Source organism: Onychostoma macrolepis, chromosome 03, assembly GCF_012432095.1.
Source record: "Onychostoma macrolepis isolate SWU-2019 chromosome 03, ASM1243209v1, whole genome shotgun sequence".
NCBI classification, from domain to species: domain Eukaryota; kingdom Metazoa; phylum Chordata; class Actinopteri; order Cypriniformes; family Cyprinidae; genus Onychostoma; species Onychostoma macrolepis.
The window spans coordinates 24,051,883-24,072,813 of NC_081157.1; the positions used below are offsets into that span (position 1 = coordinate 24,051,883).

At 38.6% G+C, this 20,931-nt stretch overlaps 2 protein-coding genes across 2 annotated transcripts; both read left to right on the forward strand.

The window, feature by feature from the left end:
- The first annotated feature begins 1,369 nt into the window (after window positions 1–1,369).
- Window positions 1,370–5,022, forward strand: nfil3-6 (nuclear factor, interleukin 3 regulated, member 6). The gene is made up of 2 exons (XM_058771835.1): window positions 1,370–1,714; window positions 2,716–5,022. The coding sequence occupies exon 2, from the start codon at window positions 2,829–2,831 to the stop codon at window positions 3,951–3,953; it is 1,125 nt and encodes a 374-aa protein (XP_058627818.1). The 5' UTR covers window positions 1,370–1,714; window positions 2,716–2,828; the 3' UTR covers window positions 3,954–5,022.
- Window positions 5,023–7,627: 2,605 nt separating this feature from the next.
- On the forward strand, window positions 7,628–17,344 carry nfil3-2 (nuclear factor, interleukin 3 regulated, member 2). The gene is made up of 2 exons (XM_058771453.1): window positions 7,628–7,918; window positions 13,181–17,344. Exon 2 carries the CDS (start codon window positions 13,803–13,805, stop codon window positions 15,411–15,413), a length of 1,611 nt encoding a protein of 536 aa, XP_058627436.1. The 5' UTR covers window positions 7,628–7,918; window positions 13,181–13,802; the 3' UTR covers window positions 15,414–17,344.
- The last annotated feature ends 3,587 nt before the right edge of the window (window positions 17,345–20,931 follow it).

The following is a 20,931-nucleotide window of genomic DNA, read 5'->3' on the forward strand; positions in this document are numbered from 1 at the left end:
TGTAGTGTCAGTTGCTGCAGCAGATGGCCCAGAGCTGATCTGATCTCTCTAATGCAGTGTAAACACACTCGTGTGGCTTTCGCAGATCAAGAGCAGGAGGTTACACACTGCTTAGAAGACGAGGCCATGTTATAATCAGCGGGATTGTTTGTTTGTTTGTTTCAGCTAGACGAACATACTGCTGTTCCTCATGGCATGCAACACAAGCATGCATTCTGTCAGTTTTGCTTTCTCTCCAGTTTCTCAGAGCTATGAGAGCTGTTGAATAAGCACACACTGTCTGTCTGTCAGTGCAGTTATTATGCCAGGGTCAATCAGATTTGCAAAAAAATTAAATAAATAAAATTTGAAAGACAAAGCACAAAAAAAAAATTAGGTGTATTGCAGATATTCTTGGCTACAGTATGTAATAATTGGATCTACATTTATTCATTTAAAGGCATAGTTCACCCAAAAATGAAAATTCTCTCCACTTGTTCCAAACCTCTGTCAGTGGCTATTGTCACCTGTTTGGTCACCAACATTCTTCAAATTATCTTCTTTTGCATTCAACAGAAGAAATTAACTCAGAGGTTTGAAACAAGTGAAAAACAACTGGCTTTTAATGCAAATGGGACTTTAGGAACTCAATTTGACTAATAGGTAAACAGTCTACATGTAAGAAAACAAGCAGATTATAATCTTCCCAGTATGAATACTTTGTATAATCACTAATAAACAAATGTATATTATGAAACAGACTCTTATCCAACAATGTCATCACCTTTCATTTAATAATTTCACATAACTGTCTTTGAATGGTGTACTGTAGTTGATGTGCATGCTTTTAGAATTATCCATTAACACTTTTATGTATTAATTATAATGAATGATAGTATTACTTAGGCTACTGCATTAGGAAAAAATATGACCAATGTTTTCAATGGCTGAATTTCTGTGTGCTTTACAAACCAGACATTGTTTAAAAACGGAAACAGAACCATAATTAAATGACTAGTATAGCGTAAGGCTACATGATATAGGCCAAGTGATTACCACATCAGTGTTTTCCATTGCATAAAGTTATGTTAAAGCAGTTCACACAATTCTTGGCTTTACAAAGCAAAGGTTGTTTGTTTGTTTGTTTGTTTGTTTGTTTAAATCAAAGCAACATTATAGTCTGAGTGTTTTATAGCGTTATGGCATTTACTTCAGTGCTATCTTGAAAAAAAGGACAGCTGGTCCCGCGTCATTGGTCTAAATATAGTTCCTGTACATTTATTGAGGACAACAGTCGGTTTTCAGGACACATGAGGACAGTGGAGAGGGCGGGGGGAGATTGAGCAATATTACTTAATGCTTTCGAAAAGGTTATTCTGACGAAAACTGTAACGAGGGAGAGATTAGAGAGAACAGGAGGGTCTTGCGCGCGTACGGAGGGGGCGGTCCGTTTATCCACTCACACACATGTGGTTCAGACGGGGTGATGGAGCGTCCTCGACTGAACCTGATGGAGCAAAGACACAAATAGGGGCCGAGCGCATTGAAGGCGCAACAGACACGGAACGACCGAACGGAGCTAACAGTCCCCCGTTTGTCTTTAACCGGCGAAAAGCGAAACCGAACACCGTTTGATTTCTTCTGGGAAAGAACCGGATTGACCGCGGAACGAAAGTCACTGAAAACGATTTGAACCGAAGACTTTCTGAACAGAATTACGCGACGATTTATACTGGTAATATGCTTTTTTTATTTCTCTGTTAAAGTTTACCTTACATATGTCTATTTGTGTATGAAAGTATAGTCTATATATCCGACATGTGCAAGTTGTAGGCTATGACTTGTGCTAACCTATTTTTTAATAGGCCTATGTAGATTAAGTATTTAAGTTTAATTTGGACAAATGGTAGCCTAGATGTTGGAATAGCCTACTATCCCTGTTGGAAAATCCCTTGTTTTGGGACTATGTAGCCTATTAAAAGATGCATCACTACTGGTCCACATCTAGACCAGCTAAAAACCACCACGTTCCAAACCAGCTACCAGCTTCAAGTGGATTTTTTCAAGCAGGGATAAAATTCCGATAATGGGACGGTAACATTGTGCAATGCAGTCGGGATGCTTTCACATGATTGTTTAACTGAAAATAACAATTCGATTTTTTAGTTACATACGTAAAACCAAGCCATTGCAAAATGTTAATTTTTCCCAACTACTTATTTATTTTGGCGGATTACTATTTGTTAGTGTTTCCTTTATTTTTGTATGAAGAAAGGTTCTTAACATGTAGCTTTATATATCTTATATTAAAAAAACCTGTACTAATGCAACAGTGTGTTGAGTAAGGCAGCATTCCATGATGAAAGTGACTCACTGGGACAGGAAGGAGATAAGACTCGCTCGCGCACAAGCTGTTCCGAAAATAGGTCAACACGGGAATTCTTAGAGAAGGCATTTCTGGTTTACACGATGTAGCTGTTTACTGTTGAACTAGTCTATACGATGATATTCAAGTGATGTGTAATAGTATCTAACTTGGTACGTGAGAACGTCCATTTGTTGATGTCACTTTGCGTAAGGTGGGTATATAACTGTACACTAGTTGATCTGATATTATGCGGTGTAGCAAGAACGTACTGTGCTTTGCCACTGGGAGGTAATGAAGTTACATAACATTGTGTTGTAACTGAGCTTACGTAACTGACTGGATATCATTATGTTCTTTCTGCCCACCAGGTGGAGCCACTGCTGCCTCAGTAACAGAGATTGACCTAAAAACCACATTCTAACACACAACACAGACCAACCACAACTTCTTACAATTGAGAGGGGAAAAAAACAACCTCAAGATGTATGAAGAGTCATCTCAGGAGATGAGGGTGTTAAATGCGACTGCTCCCAATAGCACAGTGTCTTTCACCGATGAAGCTGTGTCCATCCTGACTTCAAGCAGTTTGCTTGCACGCTCGCTACTGGGCCGAACATCGGCGCTTAAACGCAAAGACACCGGTTCATCCAACATCAACTCTGTGAGGCGTAAGCGGGAGTTTATTCCTTATGAGAAGAAGGATGAGGGCTACTGGGACAAGCGCAAGAAAAACAACGAAGCCGCAAAGCGCTCTCGTGAGAAACGGCGTGTAAATGACATGGTGCTGGAAAACCGCGTGCTGGCGCTGCTCGAAGAGAACGCCAGGTTACGAGCCGAACTGCTCGCACTGAAATTTCGCTTTGGCCTCATTAAAGATCCCTCGAACGCGTCCATACTTCCGCTTACAACAGGAACCTGCGTCCCACAACCTTCGGCACCACATTACTACCTTCCACGTGGGGATGGCCCTCACCAAGCTGGTCCAATGTTGACAAATCAGTCCCAAAGTGGACCGCAATCTGGGCGAAGTATCAGAGATGCCAGCAGTATGTCAGAAGACTCCGGTTTCTCCACACCTGGAGGGTCCAGTGTTGGAAGTCCCGTCTTCTTTGAAGACAGACTAAGCGAGCATGGAAAGTTGTCTCCGCATCAAACAGATGAGCTGGTTTACGAATCCCATCACTCCCCACCTGATGTTTTAGCAATGGGACACGTCCCCATGTCATCCAACCGGATGGAGCCGGTGGACAGTATGAAGAGTCTTCCGCATAAGCTGAGGTTCAAGTCTCCAGGCGGCGGTGAATGTGACAATCCTGGAGACCGACAAAGTCCTGTGCTGCCCGCAGTGGGCCAGAGAGTTCACAGCCTTTCAGGGACAACCGAAGGAGCGGGTTACTGGACACCGCAAGATGGAGAAGACCCCCGAAAAGTCATGCCACCACAGCAGCAGCAGCAGTACAGGAATTACAGCCACAACGTGAACCCAAACGAACCTCAATACCAAGCCGAGAACAGCATGCTCAAGTCTCAGCTCAGCTCTCTCAGCGAGGAAGTGGCCCAGCTCAAAAAGCTCTTCTCCGAGCAGTTGCTCACCAAAACGAATTAAGACTTTGTAAAGAGCGCACTGGAACACTGCAAATATTCACAGTCGAACTCATGAACATCCGTAGATTATGAATGGAAAGAATGCAGCATGTGCATCACTACCTCTTCACACTCAGTCATAACCAAACAGAACTTGCATATCCACCTTATTTTGCAATGTGGAAGTAAGCTATTTCCCATGAATGTGCGAGATTTCCAGTTCATTAGAAAAAAAATAAGAATAAAGTGCAGTAAATGGTAAAACTATTTTTTTTAAATAAAAAGTTTGCAATATTAACTAAAAATATACCAATCACCTTGCAATATCAAGCAGCATAACGGACATGTTTTTGTTCAGCTAAAATAACTGGAAGAAAATGACACCGGAAGCCTTGCACGTCCAAGTTACAAATAGCTGTGCCCCACTCTTATGTTACAAATAAGGTGGATAATGACTTTTTTACCCCCTTCCTTTAACTTACATTCAGGAACATGCAAGAGCATTCCAGCGGCATCGGGACACTTCAGCTACAACGCCTCACCTCAATTCGTTCAGTTGCTCCTTTTGCCTCAAACACTGTGATCTTGCTAAAAAAAAACGCCTCAGGCTCCTGTAAAACAATGTCTGTACACACAGACCTGTCTGTCACTGTAAATGTAAAATGAAGCGTTGTAAAGTCATTCCTCTATTACGTGCCAACACTACTTAAACAGTTGTCATTAAGTGAGAGGAGATGAAAGTCTTCACACTGTTAATATTCCTCTTGCGGTTTGACAGATTTATGAATAAAGTATAAGAAATTGCTTTTTGCAACATATATCCTGATTAAAGCAGAACAGGAAACACCAGGAAGGGGGAAATAATGGAATCAATTTTGATTATCGTCATGAACCAGTAGCAAACTCAGCACTGATAGACTGCATCATATTTTTTTTTCATACAGATCACTGCCGTTGTCCAAACAAGGATATCTAAATTGAATTACACTGTTACTAGCATTTTGATGGTGAAATTTTCTGTCGTCTTGTGAGTTCTTGTGTATTTGTACAGTAAATATACATTGTTTGTGTGAATAAATATTTGAACTGTTTGTTTGCCTTTTATTATTAAACTAAAATTTAATTTGTGCAGCTTAATTTCTATCTATCATCTAATATGAATTTTAAATAGCTAATAATATTTAAAGTATGTTTAATTGTCTCAAGGGACAGCCAACAGTGGTTTTGCAACATGTTTTCTGAAACAAATTCTCTTGCATTAAAATGTGAGAACCATCTCTGAATTCGCAGAATCACCTAGGACAGTGTTTTGACATGTACACAAGTGCAGTTCACACCTCTGCTTGGTATACATAATGTTTTAACAGAAATATTCAAAGCCCTGGGGGAAATGACATTGTAGATGTCTCAATATACGAACTCAAATGAAAGCAGGTTTGTAATTAAGAATCACAAGCTAAATTCCTAATTCAATCCGATTATATGTGTGTTGTGGACTGTTTTTAAGATACATCTTGAAAGATTGTTGGGTGTAAAAAAAGCTGTAAAAAATAATTAAGCATGGACAACAATTAGCTACAGAATTGATGTCGAAACAGTTTTCACAAAAAAAAAAAAAAAAATGCTTGTAAATTTCACAGTTACAGAGAAATTGCAAGTAACACTGAATTAAACATGAAATGTTGTAAAATGCACTCAAAATGCACACATTTTCTTGTAAAATGCACTCAAAATCATTTCAAAGTTGGGTACAGTGTACAATACAAAACCCATTGCTCCCTTAAAAGCGTAATTAATCTTATTTATAACTACTATCTCCATGATGATTTCAATATATTTTATAGGCCCATAACTCCTTAAATAATCGATATTTGTTCTTGCAACACTAGCACAATCCACAAGAGGTCAGCAAATCATTTTGTATTTCCATTCAGAGTAGACGCACTCACACGCACCGCGTTAATAATATAAACCGAATTAAATGACACACAAAATCACCTGATTCAAGACCAAGATTCACCTTGACATTTCCCTGTACTTCCTTCAGACTAAGAATAAACATCTGACACCAAATATAGGCTACCTCAGTCCCCTGAGAACCGAGCTCCCCTGAGACCTTTCTGCTGACGTAAGAGCATATAAATAGATGCAAGAGGCTATTTAAGGAGCTAAAGTCTAAAACAAGACACAAAGCTTTTCCTGAGCTTCAGTGTTTACGTACAAGCTCTTTCACTTCCACATATTCATGATTCCCGGGTAATTCCCTCCCTGACATCCCTGCTCCACTGGTCCACTGACCCCAGACTGGCTGATCTTCATCACTCACGCATTCAAACGGAGGCTGGGCCTGACTTAGCGCGACGGTTGCCATGGAAACCTCTTCCAGACGATGCTGGGCGCGGTGGGTATGGGGGGGGGATTGAAGGCGGGAAGGAGAAGGGGGGAGGGGACAGTGGGCCACATCGAAGTTCAAGGTCATCTTCACAATACTATTGTGTCTGTGACTTCAGGCAGTAAGGAAAGGAAGACATGTTGTTTTCTTTCTATTAAAAAAAAACAAAAAAACATATGAGGTGGCTTCAGATTGTTGGAAAAATTAGGAAACATATTGCTAACACTTTGTTGTCAGTCCCTTTCTCCTATTAAGATCCTGATGGAGGATTCTCACAAAAGCTGTCAAGAAAGTGCCCAGATCATATTACAAAACAAAACAGTACAAAACAAAACAAAACTTTTGTTCAATTGTTTTATTATATAAATATAATTTTTGAACCATCAAGGAAATGTTTAATATATTCCAATAATAATAATATTTAATAATATTTATTATTATTACCATAATGTTACAAAAATATCTGTACAGTACTATTTGCTGTATTGCAGGATTTTTATTTTTATTTTACTGTGTTAAAGTATTGATTTATTGCTATATTATGGTATTACAGTCATTTTAATCATCATTGAAAATAAATAGAATATAAATCTTGTATACAGTTTACTAAACACAGTAAAATACAGAATATCAATACAAATATTATCAATGCAAAAGTAAAATGTCAAGATGCATTACAGTAATTCTGGGTAATAACAGGGGGTAAATGTGCTTTATTGTCTGAAATATAAAGTATAAACTGCAAAGTTACTTAATGGCCTTCTAAATGGATTTTATTTATTTATTTATTTTCCTTTGTTTAAAAATAGGGGATGAAATATGACTCAGACAGCAGGCCTACTTTACAAATAATTTCTTCTTAAATACTGTCACTGGGATTCACTCAGATATTAGCCTAAGCTAAATAAAAATCAGCTGGCAAAAACATTGATTTACATGGAAAACTGGGTCAAGGCCTTCACAAGGCACTTGTTTATGCTTGTATTTATTTGGTAACCACTTTTTAAAACATCTGGACAGGAAACCACAATAAAAAAAAAAAAACTGTGTAGAAGAATGTTATGTGCAGTTGCCCGCATACATTTTCATAGACGTATCATAAGAGGTAAGTCACATGTAACCTTAATATCTACTTGTTTTCACAATGTTAGCCTTATTATGAATATGAATGTCCTACATCTGAGAGTAGGTCTGGCCGCCTGCCTGATCCCTCCCAGTTATTATGCGCTCGCGTCGCCACAGGCTTGCGGATGGGAGGGAGGGAGGAAGGAAGGGAGGGAGGTAGGTGGGGGCAAAAGAGAGAAACAAAACGTGACGAGGCACCCGAAGCGCCCTGTTATGCAACCGCTGACCTACTAACATACATTTCTAAACAGAAGCAGCTAGCGGCAGGATACTGGAGCGCCTCGCCAACACAACACAAGGAACCAGGGCAAAAACACACGGGCTGCGGAATCCATGCGTACTGGACACGGCGTGTAGTGTGTGTGCATCACTTCGCCTTTCATTCAAGTCACCGAGGCTGATACAAAGAGACTAATAATAGTCAACGGACGACAAAGATATTTTGGATACAAGCACAAAAGCCACAAACGGTACGTTTTTTAATTGCTTACTACTTTTGGGTGCACGCTCACACAAACATTGTATGCTCACAACTGCATTGGTGATGCTTGTGATTCTGGCGTGATCTTGCGGAAATTTTACGCGGTTATTAAAACGAGATAACTGAAATGAATCCAAGTAGCTATGGTATTTGAAATGCAACGGCTTCTGTTTACTCACAGATAAAGATTGTTTATTTTTGTGTGTTTACGCATGCTCATTACATATTCGGATGTCGCTCAATGTGCATGTTCGCAATGTAAAGGCGAGGCCAGGACCCCTCGCGACTGTTGACAGGACATTTAGCACTTAATGCCCGTAAAATATTTGTATGTTTCCATACACAATTCACCATGCACAAAAGTTTTCTGTATGCGTAACTGATTTTTTGTTTAGGTGTAGTGGACTAATGATATAATATTGCGCCATTTGAACATTAATATATGAATCGGAGTTACAGAAATTTCAGTCGGGCGTAACGCTTATAATTTTGATTAAAACGCTAACATGTTACATTATATCGCTGGAAATGTCTTGATATATGGTTACTGTTTAATGTTTGCCAATGACGTTTAAATTAAAGTTTTCACAAAGTGTGAAATCCAATTGGGTTAGGAAGTTAATGCGGCGCTTTGGGAGGAAAAATCCCGGACACACTTCTCGCTGTCACGTGTAACCGTGCTCGGTAAAGGTTAACGCGGGTGTTTACGTTACAAGACTCAGACCCGTTAACTCTTTCCTGGTATACAGACGCGAGCAAATACCGACTGGCAATCAAATGTAACTTTGTTGCATGTAAAATGCAATTGTCTAACAACATTCAATGCTTGCTCAAGTAGCCTAAAAGCTCGTTTACGTTATTGATATCCAACAATATTTTATCTTGGTACACATGTGGGAATTATCCAGTAACATTTAGAGGGATTTTTTTTCCTGCCAGAAATCTGGCTATTTTAAGTTTGTCTCCCGAAACGCAAATAATTGTGAATGCAGTGATGAAATAATTCCAGTATAACGAACGAAACTGAATAGCTACCTAGTAAGGGATGGCGGCTATTTACGGCACCCTTAACTTTTTTAGTTACTGTTGTATTAAGTATAAGAGACCTAATTATGGTGGCCAGATCCCTCAGATGTACATATAATGATTATAGATGTCAATGAACTTTGCATCGTTATCCTCCTGAGCTTCCCGGCAGATGGTTGTAAACTGATTTATTGAGCTCCTCATCTTTGATTACGTGTTTATACAGTGTAATTTACATGTGTAATCATTGTGTTTTTAAGTTGGTTCTTTTTTTTGGCCCTTATGACACTTAGTGTATTGTGCTAAGAATATTATAAGTATGTTTTAAATCATAAGATTTTGGATTACAAATTTTAGATTCAACAAAGTGTATTATGTAGTAAGCAAATATGCACTGTAGGATTCCACAGAAATAAGTCAAGCCTGCATACATGATAATCAGCCTAAAATTTGTGGATGTTAGATTTGTTTTTTTTCTTTTGACATTATGCAGTCTTTCTGTGTTAAGAGTTACATAACGGTGAGAAATGAGGTCTCAAAAATATATATATATATATGCAGGGTCTTTAAGGCATCAGGGGGCATCAGACAAACTGTTTTGTGTGCCAGCACAGAAAGTAGGTCATAAACCTGAAGAAAACACACCCTCTCGTCTGCCATAACAAAGAACAAAGATTCTGCCAGTTTACAACAAAATCTTGCAAATTGGGACCTGCTTAAACAACAATGCCAAAAAAAAAAAAAAAATCACACATTAGTAGGGCCAGCTCTCTGAGTGTTAAATTGTGAAGATTAATATTTCAGATTGTTAATAGATAACAAAAACACTTTTGGTAAGTGCAATGTCATTGTTGGTTTATTGTACTCTTTAAGCAATAAACATTCATTCAGTTTGTGGATTTCTTAAAGATTTCTCATAGTGAAAGACAAAAGAAGATAGGGAGGAGACGTGTCGTAATTGTGCCGATGTGGCTAACAGGGAGAGGCGAATTACCGTTTAGTTTTGTAGGGCAAGAGAGCACATGTGACTGGTGAAACACATGGACTTGGTCAAAGCATTTTTTTTTTTTTCAATAGAGGATGATATGAGTGTGTTTATAGAAAGAGTTGTCCTGGAACTCCTCCTGCTTGTCCAAGGCCTGCCCTCCTCCTACTGGAAGAGATAAACCCAGGCGTGGAATCCACGGAAGAAGAAAAAAAAGAGCTCCTAACCCACGTGCCGAATATTACATTCTGCCCCAGGGTCAATTACATGGCCACAATGAAATCCAGCACCTCCGCCTTCTCCCATTATTTCCATTACTAAAACGTCTGTAAAGCAACACATGAAACATTTGAGCTGAATTATAGTTTCCAGGCCTCGCCCAAGTTAAGACTACAGTGGGACAGACATGCTATTTCTTCCCCAATGAAAGCTCACATGCACAAATATAACCCATATCCTATATATAGGGCAAATGAAATTGGGTTTTATTCTCTCTTAACAATTTTAAGCTCTGCTAATTGCAGGTCATCCAGTGAGGTCAATTATTAGGAATTATGTCTTTAATCCATGTGCCACATGATAATCGATAGCAGTTTTGAATAACAGACACAGGTGTGTCATGTCAGATTCTTTAGGATGGTTTGGCTATTGGTGTCTCCATGCTTAAGATTTGATAATTAGTTGCACTGTTGCTAATGCGAGGAGATAAATGCATCTTTAATGATCCATGGGTGTGGTTGACAGGCTAAATAACTCATCCACTAACTATTTTTATTTATAGACCCTTTCCTTCCCTCCATTATAAAAGGAAGAGATTGAATGAAAGAGACACAGTATTTACATTTATAATAATTAGAATTTTATTTTAGCTATTTCAGTTTTTAAAAATGTATTCCAAAAGTACACAACACAGTAAAGGTGCTCTACTCATTTGAAGTCAATAATAATGATTGCCATTTGTGAATAATCTGAAATGATTCATTGATAAAATGAGTGTGATTGATTTAGTCAATGAATCCTGTGTTTAATTCAGTCTGATTCAGCAGATGGTTTGAAAAAGAACTAAATCAAGCGTTTTTCTCACAAATTTGACAGTGTACCCTAGAATAACACTAAATACTATGCCAGTATTAATAATTTAAAAATTGTATTCAGTTTTCTCAGATAATTGGGAAATTGGCACTGATCTTTTGACGAGGCTTTTTTTGTTGTTGTTAGGATTTTTTTTTTTTTTTGGAAAACACTGTTTGTGTAGCTGGCATTCAGCAAATTGTCTGCAAAATCTTTTCCCTGCATTTTCCTTTTTTAACCCTTCTTCATTCCATTTATCCTCAGTCTATCCCTCACCTCTCTATTTTTAGCTAACACTTTAATTCCCTTGCCCTTTCTGCCTCTTATCTCTCTCTCGTGATACCTGTTTCACTCCTGACCTATATTTGAGCACAAGAGAAGTTTTTTTTCTTCTTCTTCTTGCTAGCAGCCCAGTTTCTAGGTCACTGGGTCACTCAGGGAGACTCTATGAATTTTATGCCTCACTTAAATGTCTACTGATTCATGAAACTCCCTGATTAACATTATTTACATTTAATAAAAATTAACAACTAATTAAGGGAGGAAAATTACTGTTTTGGCCTTATGCATTACCTGACTAAACCAGAAAGTGTTGATTGAAGCCATCAGAAGAGGCTTAAGCTGTCTGTAGTTATGTAATGTTGCCTCAGATGTCTGGGATGAGAAGAACATAACCCATAAAAAGGGCAGCCAGATTATGGGATTACACTGTGTTCATCTGCCTAATTTCTGATGCAGATGTCATACTTAATGCTACAGAGTCATGGTGCTGTTTTAGATACGCAAGTATAGTCTTAATTAAGAGTCTCTTTTACTGTTGCTTCTCCTAATAAATATTGCAGTGCTTTTACTCTGTGTAAACTAAAATTTGTGATTGTTCACTTCATATTTATTCTTTTATTGTTAGAGAACAAATATAGGAATATTAGAGAGTATCATAGTAGATTAATGGATTAAGACCAGATATTTTCAGTCAAATTTGTGTGCAAGTTTGTAGGGGAAAAAAAGGAAATCGGGCACCTTTAGCTGAACAACATTGTGACATTGAAATAGGGAGTTGGTGCTCAGTTTAGGTCATGATCAGATCACAGCAATCTGGAATTGCCCACTGGCTGCTGAGTTAATCATCATTGGCGACTCTGCTTTTCCATTAGTGCTCACTTTTAGATGGCTGAATCAGTTACCACCCCTGGATCTGAAGTCATGTTGATGGAATGTTCCCCTTTTTCCAGATATGCCTGACCTATATTGCAAAGCTCTCAATCTGCAGATTATAAAACCTGGCTTGCCTTTTGCCTGACCTTGGTTTATCTGCCATTATAGTAATTATTGTTATGAGGTTTTCTTGGCTACTCCTCATTTTTCATTTAAAGCTTTTTCGAAAGTTCTCCTTGAAATCCTTTTAGTGAGTAGTCATTAAAAAATGAAGTGTTAATGTTTTTGAATTCAGTTCCTGGGTCCCATTGCATATTGAGGCACCAGAGCGTTTGGACTGTGCAGCCAAGGGGAGATGTGTTGTAACATTTGATGTTAATGTTTCAAAAGCAGAAACCTCTTGCACTGGTTCCCTCAGAGCAGATGATGTAATACAGGATAAGGTTTCAAAATGTTAAAACAAATCATGTGTTCATTGCTAATGTTTACCATATGTGTAGTCCTGTTTACAGAACAGTATTGACTGAATTCTGTACAAAAGGTGATGTTTAACTTGTCAGAACGAGGAAACAAATTTTAGGTAATTTCTGTTTAGCTGTAGGTGACAAAAAAATGTGCAGCTTGGGTAATCACTGATAGCGTTCCTAACCTCTATTTCACTTTGCATCATGAGAGTCCAGTGTCTAGCCAGAGGGTAAAGGTCAAGGGTCGCAGACAGATAAATCAATAGCACGGTTAGAAGGTCAGACGGTGGTTGCATGGCAACAGAAAACATTCTGTGGTTGTCAGGGTTGAGTAGATGAAGCAAGAGGATATGACAAAGACACGGCAGAACATTCCACTTCTAAATCTTCTGATTACCCAGCCACGCAGAGAAGCATGGAGAGTTTCATTAAAAATGAAAAAGAACAACAAATTAAAAGATTTCTTTGAAGTGCCTAAAGGCAAACTGTGAATTGCTTTAGCTTTCGAGGATTAACAAATCTGTCTTTCTTTTCTCTTTTATGTTTGCAGCCTTTCATCGAACAGCCAGCTGGAGGCTTTGGGAGTAGCAGCACCCCTCCCCAAGAGGCTGACAAGCTGGGGCAGACCGAGTGACCTATATCCTCCAACACGCCCAAGGCACTGGGACACATCTCTGTCGGCTTGATAGAGCCGTTACATAAAGGAATAAAAGTGAAAACAAAGAAAAGGGGGTCAAAATCCTTTAAGCAAATTTGGTCACATTTCCTGTACTTCAGGACTTTATTGACTCTCTTTCATTCCCCTGTTTGGCTTTGAAAGACATTGTGTGCAAGACAGCCAGAAGAGTTCTTCGGGTGTGTTAAATGCAGGAGACTCATACCGAGGTGCACCTGTTCTTACTCTTCTTAGGCAAGCTGGACACTTGATCATCAAGGGATATTTGCTTGAGCTTCACATCAACAAAATCAATGAGGTTCAGTTTTCCAGGGACTAAAATACCTCATAAAGTCTTTGATTATCCAGCTACTTAGTTGAAGATTCTCCAGTCCACTGTTCGTCGGCATATCCTACAGGAATTCCCGTAGCCATCTTTCCCCCATCCCTGTTTCTTCATTTATTTCCATTACCAGTGGTGAAGCCAAGGTCCCAAACTGGCTCCCATTGAGGAACAATGGAAAGTTTGAGCTTACAAATTTCAACAAATTCCAGTGCAGGCAAAACCTTAAAGAACACAGAAAGCTTTCTGGACTACAGTGATATTCTCCATTCACCTCAAAGCAACATTCGCCAGAGCCGCCTTCTCAAACCAAAGCCAAACATGAGCTGTCGACGTAAGCGTGAGTTCATCTCAGATGACAATAAGGATGCATCCTACTGGGAAAAGCGACGCAAGAACAATGAGGCAGCCAAGCGTTCCCGGGAGAAACGGCGCTATAATGACCTGATCCTAGAGAACAGAGTTATGGCGCTGAATGATGAGAATGTACGTCTGAAAACTGAGCTTTTACAACTTAAGCTCAGGTTTGGTATGATAAGTACAGCCTCCTACATGGAAAAGAGTCAGCAGATTGGTGGAGCAGTCAATGGAAGTTCTGGGGGAAACTCCACATCTTCCTCTACTACAAGTCTTTTCTACCCTAATGGTTACTCAAGTGTTTCTCAGATGATGATAAACTCTGATTCTTCTGAAACAGAGCAGTCTGTTCGAGGGGACGGGCATGTGAAAATGGCAAAGTACTCCCCACGAGGTTCCCTCTCCGATATGTCCGATGGCTCCTCTCGGGACAGCCCAGAGCCACTTGTGTATGACATCAAGCAGGAGGGGATGGGTCTAGATATGGACATTGTCAACAGCACTACTGCACAGATCATGCTAAACATTCATTCTAGATTGCCTGCAGTACTTCACCAGCACACTTTTGAGCCAGGTTATTCAACCAACCAACAGAAGCAACGACGCCAAGAGACCATTGCAAGTCCAGTCATCCCACAATCCGCTCAAAGAAGTGTTATCCTATACCGTTCAAGCAGTGCCTCGTATCCTGTGGAAACTCAGGAAATGATTCCTAAAGAACAGCCTACTGAGGGACCAACTGGAAGTCCCAAAAGCTTGGCAGAGGTGTCTAAACGGCTTTATGAGTACCAAGATGGGGAAGCAGCCGAAAGGCAAGCTTACACTGCTCAACGACAGACCCCCAGGGTTGATGCTGCTGCCCCAAATCTTCTAATGAGACCAGAGGAAGGAGATGAGGCACAGAAGTACCAGTGTTCTAATGGAACCTTAGAGAATGATGAGCCACCAGTGCTGACCTACGAAGGAGGCTTGAGACAAGAAGAGTACTACGAGGGTCACTCAGGAAAGGACACTTCCTCAAGTGACGGGGATCCCCGCAGCTCTGATAAAGAGGGCTCCACCGATGATGAGTCTCCCTCTTCTTCTTGCTCCGATACAGGCAGCTACCACCCTCACATATTCATGACCCAGAGCTCCTTCTCACCAAGCCAATGCAAAGATGGCCAAGCGGAAATCAAAGGCACTGCCCTACCCCACAAATTAAGACTCAAACACAGAGCTCAGAGCAATGGGAGAGCATCGTCTCAAGACTCGCCTACGACGCCACCTGCTAACTTCCAGCCATTACCTCAGCATCCCTACCTGGCCTTGTCTCAGTCGGGCGGCCAGTTGAGTCCAGGGTTTTGCAAGCAGGACACTTTGGCTGGAAGCGAATGTGGGAAGAAGGAATCCTGTATGCATAACGGTCGTAATAAGAGACATGACTGAACGGGAAACTGTGGGACTTGCTTGGGTCTTGATATAAAGCCCCAAGAGACTTTTTATAAACCCATCTTGAGGTCCTACCTTGAACTTGTACCCTTCACCCCATTCCCTGTTCGAATGCCCAGGGATAAGAGAAGTGGACATTGTCAGGACTGCTGCGTTGTACCATAATGTATATACTTACCTTTTGTTGGTTTGTTTTGTTTGTTTGTTTGACCTCCTCTTAAGGTTACAGCAGCACTTACAACAGAATGAAATAGGATGACATGCTATTGATCGCACTTACCCGTAGTTCCCATGCTGCAGCAAGATGTCAAAGTGTGTCATTCAGTTCAAAAGCAATACCTACCATATGTGAGGCATTGTAACGGATTCATATTTGTAAATAGTCAACTTCAAGTGCCCCATCTTAGTTTTTGGCCACACCTTAACAACAGAACATTTGCAGGTGGCTGTGCACCATTTTTAAACATACCAAACACCAGAAGATTCAGGGAACTTTTCCCTTGACCAAAGAAACATGTTCATACCTCTCTCTGCTCCCTACCTCTGTCTGCTTTTCTAACTAGTGCTCCCCATCACTTTTCCCACATTAAACAGCCTAGCTACCACTCCTCCTTGATCAGGCACTTGGTTTGTATGTATAAAATGTGATATAAATATTATATATGAATATATTTTAAGAAGAAAACAAAAAGATTACATGAAAAAATAGGAAGTTCAGTGATTAATGAATTTGTCCTTGTCAAAAATACTGTACAATATCAGTGTGTTTGCTGTTTGAGATGCCACTTAATATAAACTCCTTTTTTACTTTAACAATTTGCAATTAAATATTTTTTTTAGAAACTCCTTTTATAGGAAAATTACAAAATGCCCCAAAGCCTTTATAAATACATTAGCAGGTTGATGTAAGCTTCATGTCATAGATGCTAAAATGTGTTTTCATTGCTGTTATAACTCATTGTCTGGTCTTGAAACATTACTTGGCATTTAACGTAAAACATGTCTTTTCCAGATAATGTTTAAAACCTTTAACCTCTCCTAAAAGTACATATCTAGCTTCCCTTTTATGTAGCCTCCTCCATGTTTATAGTTTTCCAACCGATGTAAAAAAACATTGATTTGCTTCATAACCTGTTACAGAGAAAACTGTCTATAGGCAGTTGTGGTTATGAATGTGAAAGGAATGTTTTGCTCTTATTAGCATGGGGTTTACAGGAAAGCTCCACCCTGCTTACATCAGTATAAATGGATGATTACTAGCATGGTGTCTTTGACCGTTTGCCCTTGAGACCTCTAGTAAAGCGATTCAGCTAGCTGATACTGCAGTTTTTCAGTCTTTAACTGGTTGGCTGACTCCTGACTAGTCAACCGCTACCCTGCATATGTTTCCCTGCCAAAAATTTGGTTTAATTTAAGTTGAGTTGTTGTTTTTTGTTTGTTTGTTTTTTTGTACTTTGAAAAGAATGCTTGTATTTTTTCCGAAAGAAGTCTACATGTCACGTTAACTTATGGCAATTGTGTATAAATGTAAAATATTTTTACTCACAACACTGTATTGTGCTTTTTAAATGAACTGTTTTGGGGGCCAAGTGTTGTCCTGTTTATCACTAGCTGCGTCTTTACTTCCTGTTTACTGTGATTTCGTAATTGCTCACCACAATGTCACCTATCCCCCTTCGTCCTTTCAGTGTGTTTCAGACTGAGTGATGTTTGATGTTTTTATTATTTTCTTATGGTTTCATCAAAACAAACATGGAAAAAAAGCAAGCAAGGCTTGTTTGATGTTATTGAGTAGACCGTGGCACTGCTGTTCTGTTGCTCTGTTTTGAAATAGATGCATATTTGTAAAAAAAACACTAATATTCAGTGCTAGGGTTGGGTGCATTTCAAAAATTCAACAAAAAAATAAAAAAAGTTGTTGCATTATTCATGTCTTTGTCCTTTTTTAATAATTTATCCACCTACGTAATTATACACTGCTGTTATGTAATTCGATTTCGCAACATGCAATTACAGCCGTATTAAATCAAATTTATTGACATCAGATTACATAACTCTGAGTCTTTCAATATGTTTGAAGAAGTGTTGACTGCTGTCTAAAAAGGATTTCACTCAAGCTGAAAGAGATTAGTGAACAAAGGCAAGAATAAACAACCTATATCGTCAGTTTTAATCTGGTGCAACATTGCGAAAGGGCAGAAGTGTTGAATATCTTGGTCTGGCCTATCATGAGATACTGACACACTGACACACATCAGTCTAGCTTAACCACAGGCTTACTTTACTTATGTAATACTGACCTAGTTACTCAGTGTGCTGCTTAAACAAGTAACATGCTATGCATGTGTGTTGTTCAGTGAACTGATATGTACAAGTTACACATTGAAAGTCACTCATAATTGTAACATGATATGTGGTACACAATGTGCGTATTTGAGAATAGCGCAGCATAAACATAAACACACAAACTATGTAGTCAATCAGGATACAATCTCTTTTTGTGATTGTATCTACCAACAGAGAATTGAAATGAAACCCTTATTTCTATAGTTCCTTCATGTTCATTGTGGAGATACGCATGTACGGAACGGCCTGTCCTGCTGATGAGGACATGCACAGGTCAGCAGATCTTTCAGGTGTTTTTAGTTTTAATGCGACACAAGTAGGCCAAAACCAAATCCATGGTGAGTTTGAAGTCTACACATCCCAAGAACAAAATATCCCCACTTTTATGCCGATCTATTACGAGTATGTTGAGCTCATTTTCAGGTTCTAAAGAGTTTACTTCCGCTCTTCAATAAGGATAGCCCAAGGTACATGTGAGATAATTTGGGGTCAACTGCTGTAACTGTCACTTAACACTTTCACAAAAAAATCTCCAGTTTTAAGTGTTTTAGGTGGCTAACTTATGATTGCATAATTCGTAACCTTGGAGGCCAATTTAATTCAAATAAAATCAGCAAAATAAAAATAAAGATCACCGTATACCACCAAAAGTGGTCATGGGATTCCATTATACACCATCTGTATTTTCTATTCTTACGTACATATATGCATAAATACATACAAGCAAATAAATAAATACATATATATTTTTATAATCTTTTAAGTAATTTTCAAATCTACACAAAGTACAGAATATGTTGAAATGTACGCATTAAATGTGTTAAATATAAATATATGAATATATATAAATGTGAGTATGTGTGCGCCCATACATTAAATATGTCTATCTGCATCTACATCTATCTATCCATCTATCTATTTAAATATCTATCTCTTCATATATCTATATCTACAGAACAACGAAAAAATCTTATTGTTGAGTTCTGGTTTAGTTTAGCTGAATGAAACAAACATAAAATGCCTGCAGCATTATATCGACCAGGTCTCGTCGACTTGTGTTCTTTGAATCCATTGTCCTTGAATAAAACCAAAGCCCTTGTTCTGATTACATTCAGATTACATTTCAACGAAGAGGATGTTACACAATCTGTGTGTGAGGACACAGAAGCAGACAGACAGGTCCCAAACACAGAGCTGACATAAGAGTCTATTCAAAATGAGTCTGGCACAGAGAGAGAGAGAGAGAAAACACCGGGACAGAATGAGGGATTGGGCTGAGGGGATTTAGATCTCTCCTGAGACACCAGACTGTCTGATCGGAAACACCCTGACCTGGCCGACACTACAGAACTAGAGCACTCTGTCTATAGCAGAGCTTCAATGTGCAATCTATAGCCAACTAGAATAGCAAGACTATGGAACATTGATCTTTTATAGTGCTTTTATTTGAGGGAAAAATTGATCTGCAATGATGCCATTTATATATATATATATAATTAAATTTTTAATATAATTAAATTTTTACACATACATTAAAGGTTCCAAGAATCAGGGTCAGTTAGATTGTTTTAATGTTTTTGTAAGAAGTCTCTTCTGCTCACTAAGGCTGCATTTATTTAATCAAAAATACAGAAAAGAAATAGCAATACTGTGAAATATTATTACTATTTAAAAGAACTGTTTTCTGTTTTAATATATTTAAAATGTAATTTATTCCTGTGATGCAAAGCTGTATTTTCAGCATCATTACTCCAGTCTTCAGTGTCACATGATCCTTCAGAAATCATTCTAATATTCTGATTTGCTGCTCAAGAAACATTTCTTGTAATTATTCATGTTGAAAACAGTTGTGCCTCTTAATATTTTTTTTCTCAGGATTCTTTGATTAATAAAAAGTTCAGAAGAACAACATTTATTTGAAATATAAATATTTTGTATCATTCTAATTGTCTTTACTGTCATTTTTAAACACATCACATTGTATTGGTTTCTTTATATAGAGGTTAAACAAATATATTTGTTACAAAATTATATTTAGCATATATGCAGTATATATTGTAATATGGATTATAAAAATGTAGTATATAAACTATTTTCAAAAAACAGGCAAATTATTTGTTGCTTCATAAAAGCTTATATTGCAGTGAATCATGTCGATAAATATTAATAAATACTGTTGATGAATATTAACCCAATTTATTGACCCATATTAACCCAATTGGTTAATACTGGCAATGAAAGAAATACATGCCACTAAAGTGTTCTGAGTGAAATAGGCCAATGCAACCAATGCCAGCAGCCTCATAACACTATTAATAATCACCTCTATTTGTGAAGCCAGTGTTGTAACCTGTTTTGTGAGCTTTGAAACGCCAATGCAATGGCTGCCGCAGTGTCAGTGGAAAGGTGGGGCAGCGGTAGAGCTAATGATCCCCAAACAACAGCAGTCCCAACAGTAGCACAGTCCTATGGATTCGGCTTCCCCTTTGTCCCCTTTTTGTGACTGGAGCACATGGAGGCTTGCATAAACAGGTCAGTTGAAAAGTAGGTCAGGGTGAAGGGAGGGAGGAATGAGAGAGAGACATAGAAGTGAAAGTATTGGGAGAAAAACAGAAAAGAGAGAGCGAGAGGCCTGTCCTGTAGAGGAAAGCTCAGAGAAAACAGGCTTCTCAGGTTACCTGGCTTATTTCGAACAGCCGAGAGCGCTGGGTCAACAGATCAGGCCACTTCTGCATGTGTTGCACAACGGAAATATTGTGCATTTGGATTTTGGCCCACTGCAGGCTTTCCTTCACATGAACAGGTCTGCAGAAGCACCATCTGCCCTCTGCAATCACAGTCAACAAAAGCCAAACATTTCAATAAAACATTTTTTAATTATTAATGCAAGTTGCATACTTATTTGCGCAGAAAGAGTAGTCTGCTGAATCTGCCATTTTAAAAATTATAAACACCTTTATGTGCTGTAGATCTATAGCTGCATTTTTTTTTCAACTCTACGCTGTAATTTTTTTTTGTAACAAAAATTATTGTAAATTATTTTCAATTTTTTTTAAATTATACAATTATTACTATTTTCTACTTCAAAATGTCACTTAATTCAACATGTTCACTGAAAAGAAAATTCACTCAGAATTTCATAAATAATTACACATATATTAGTGCTGTC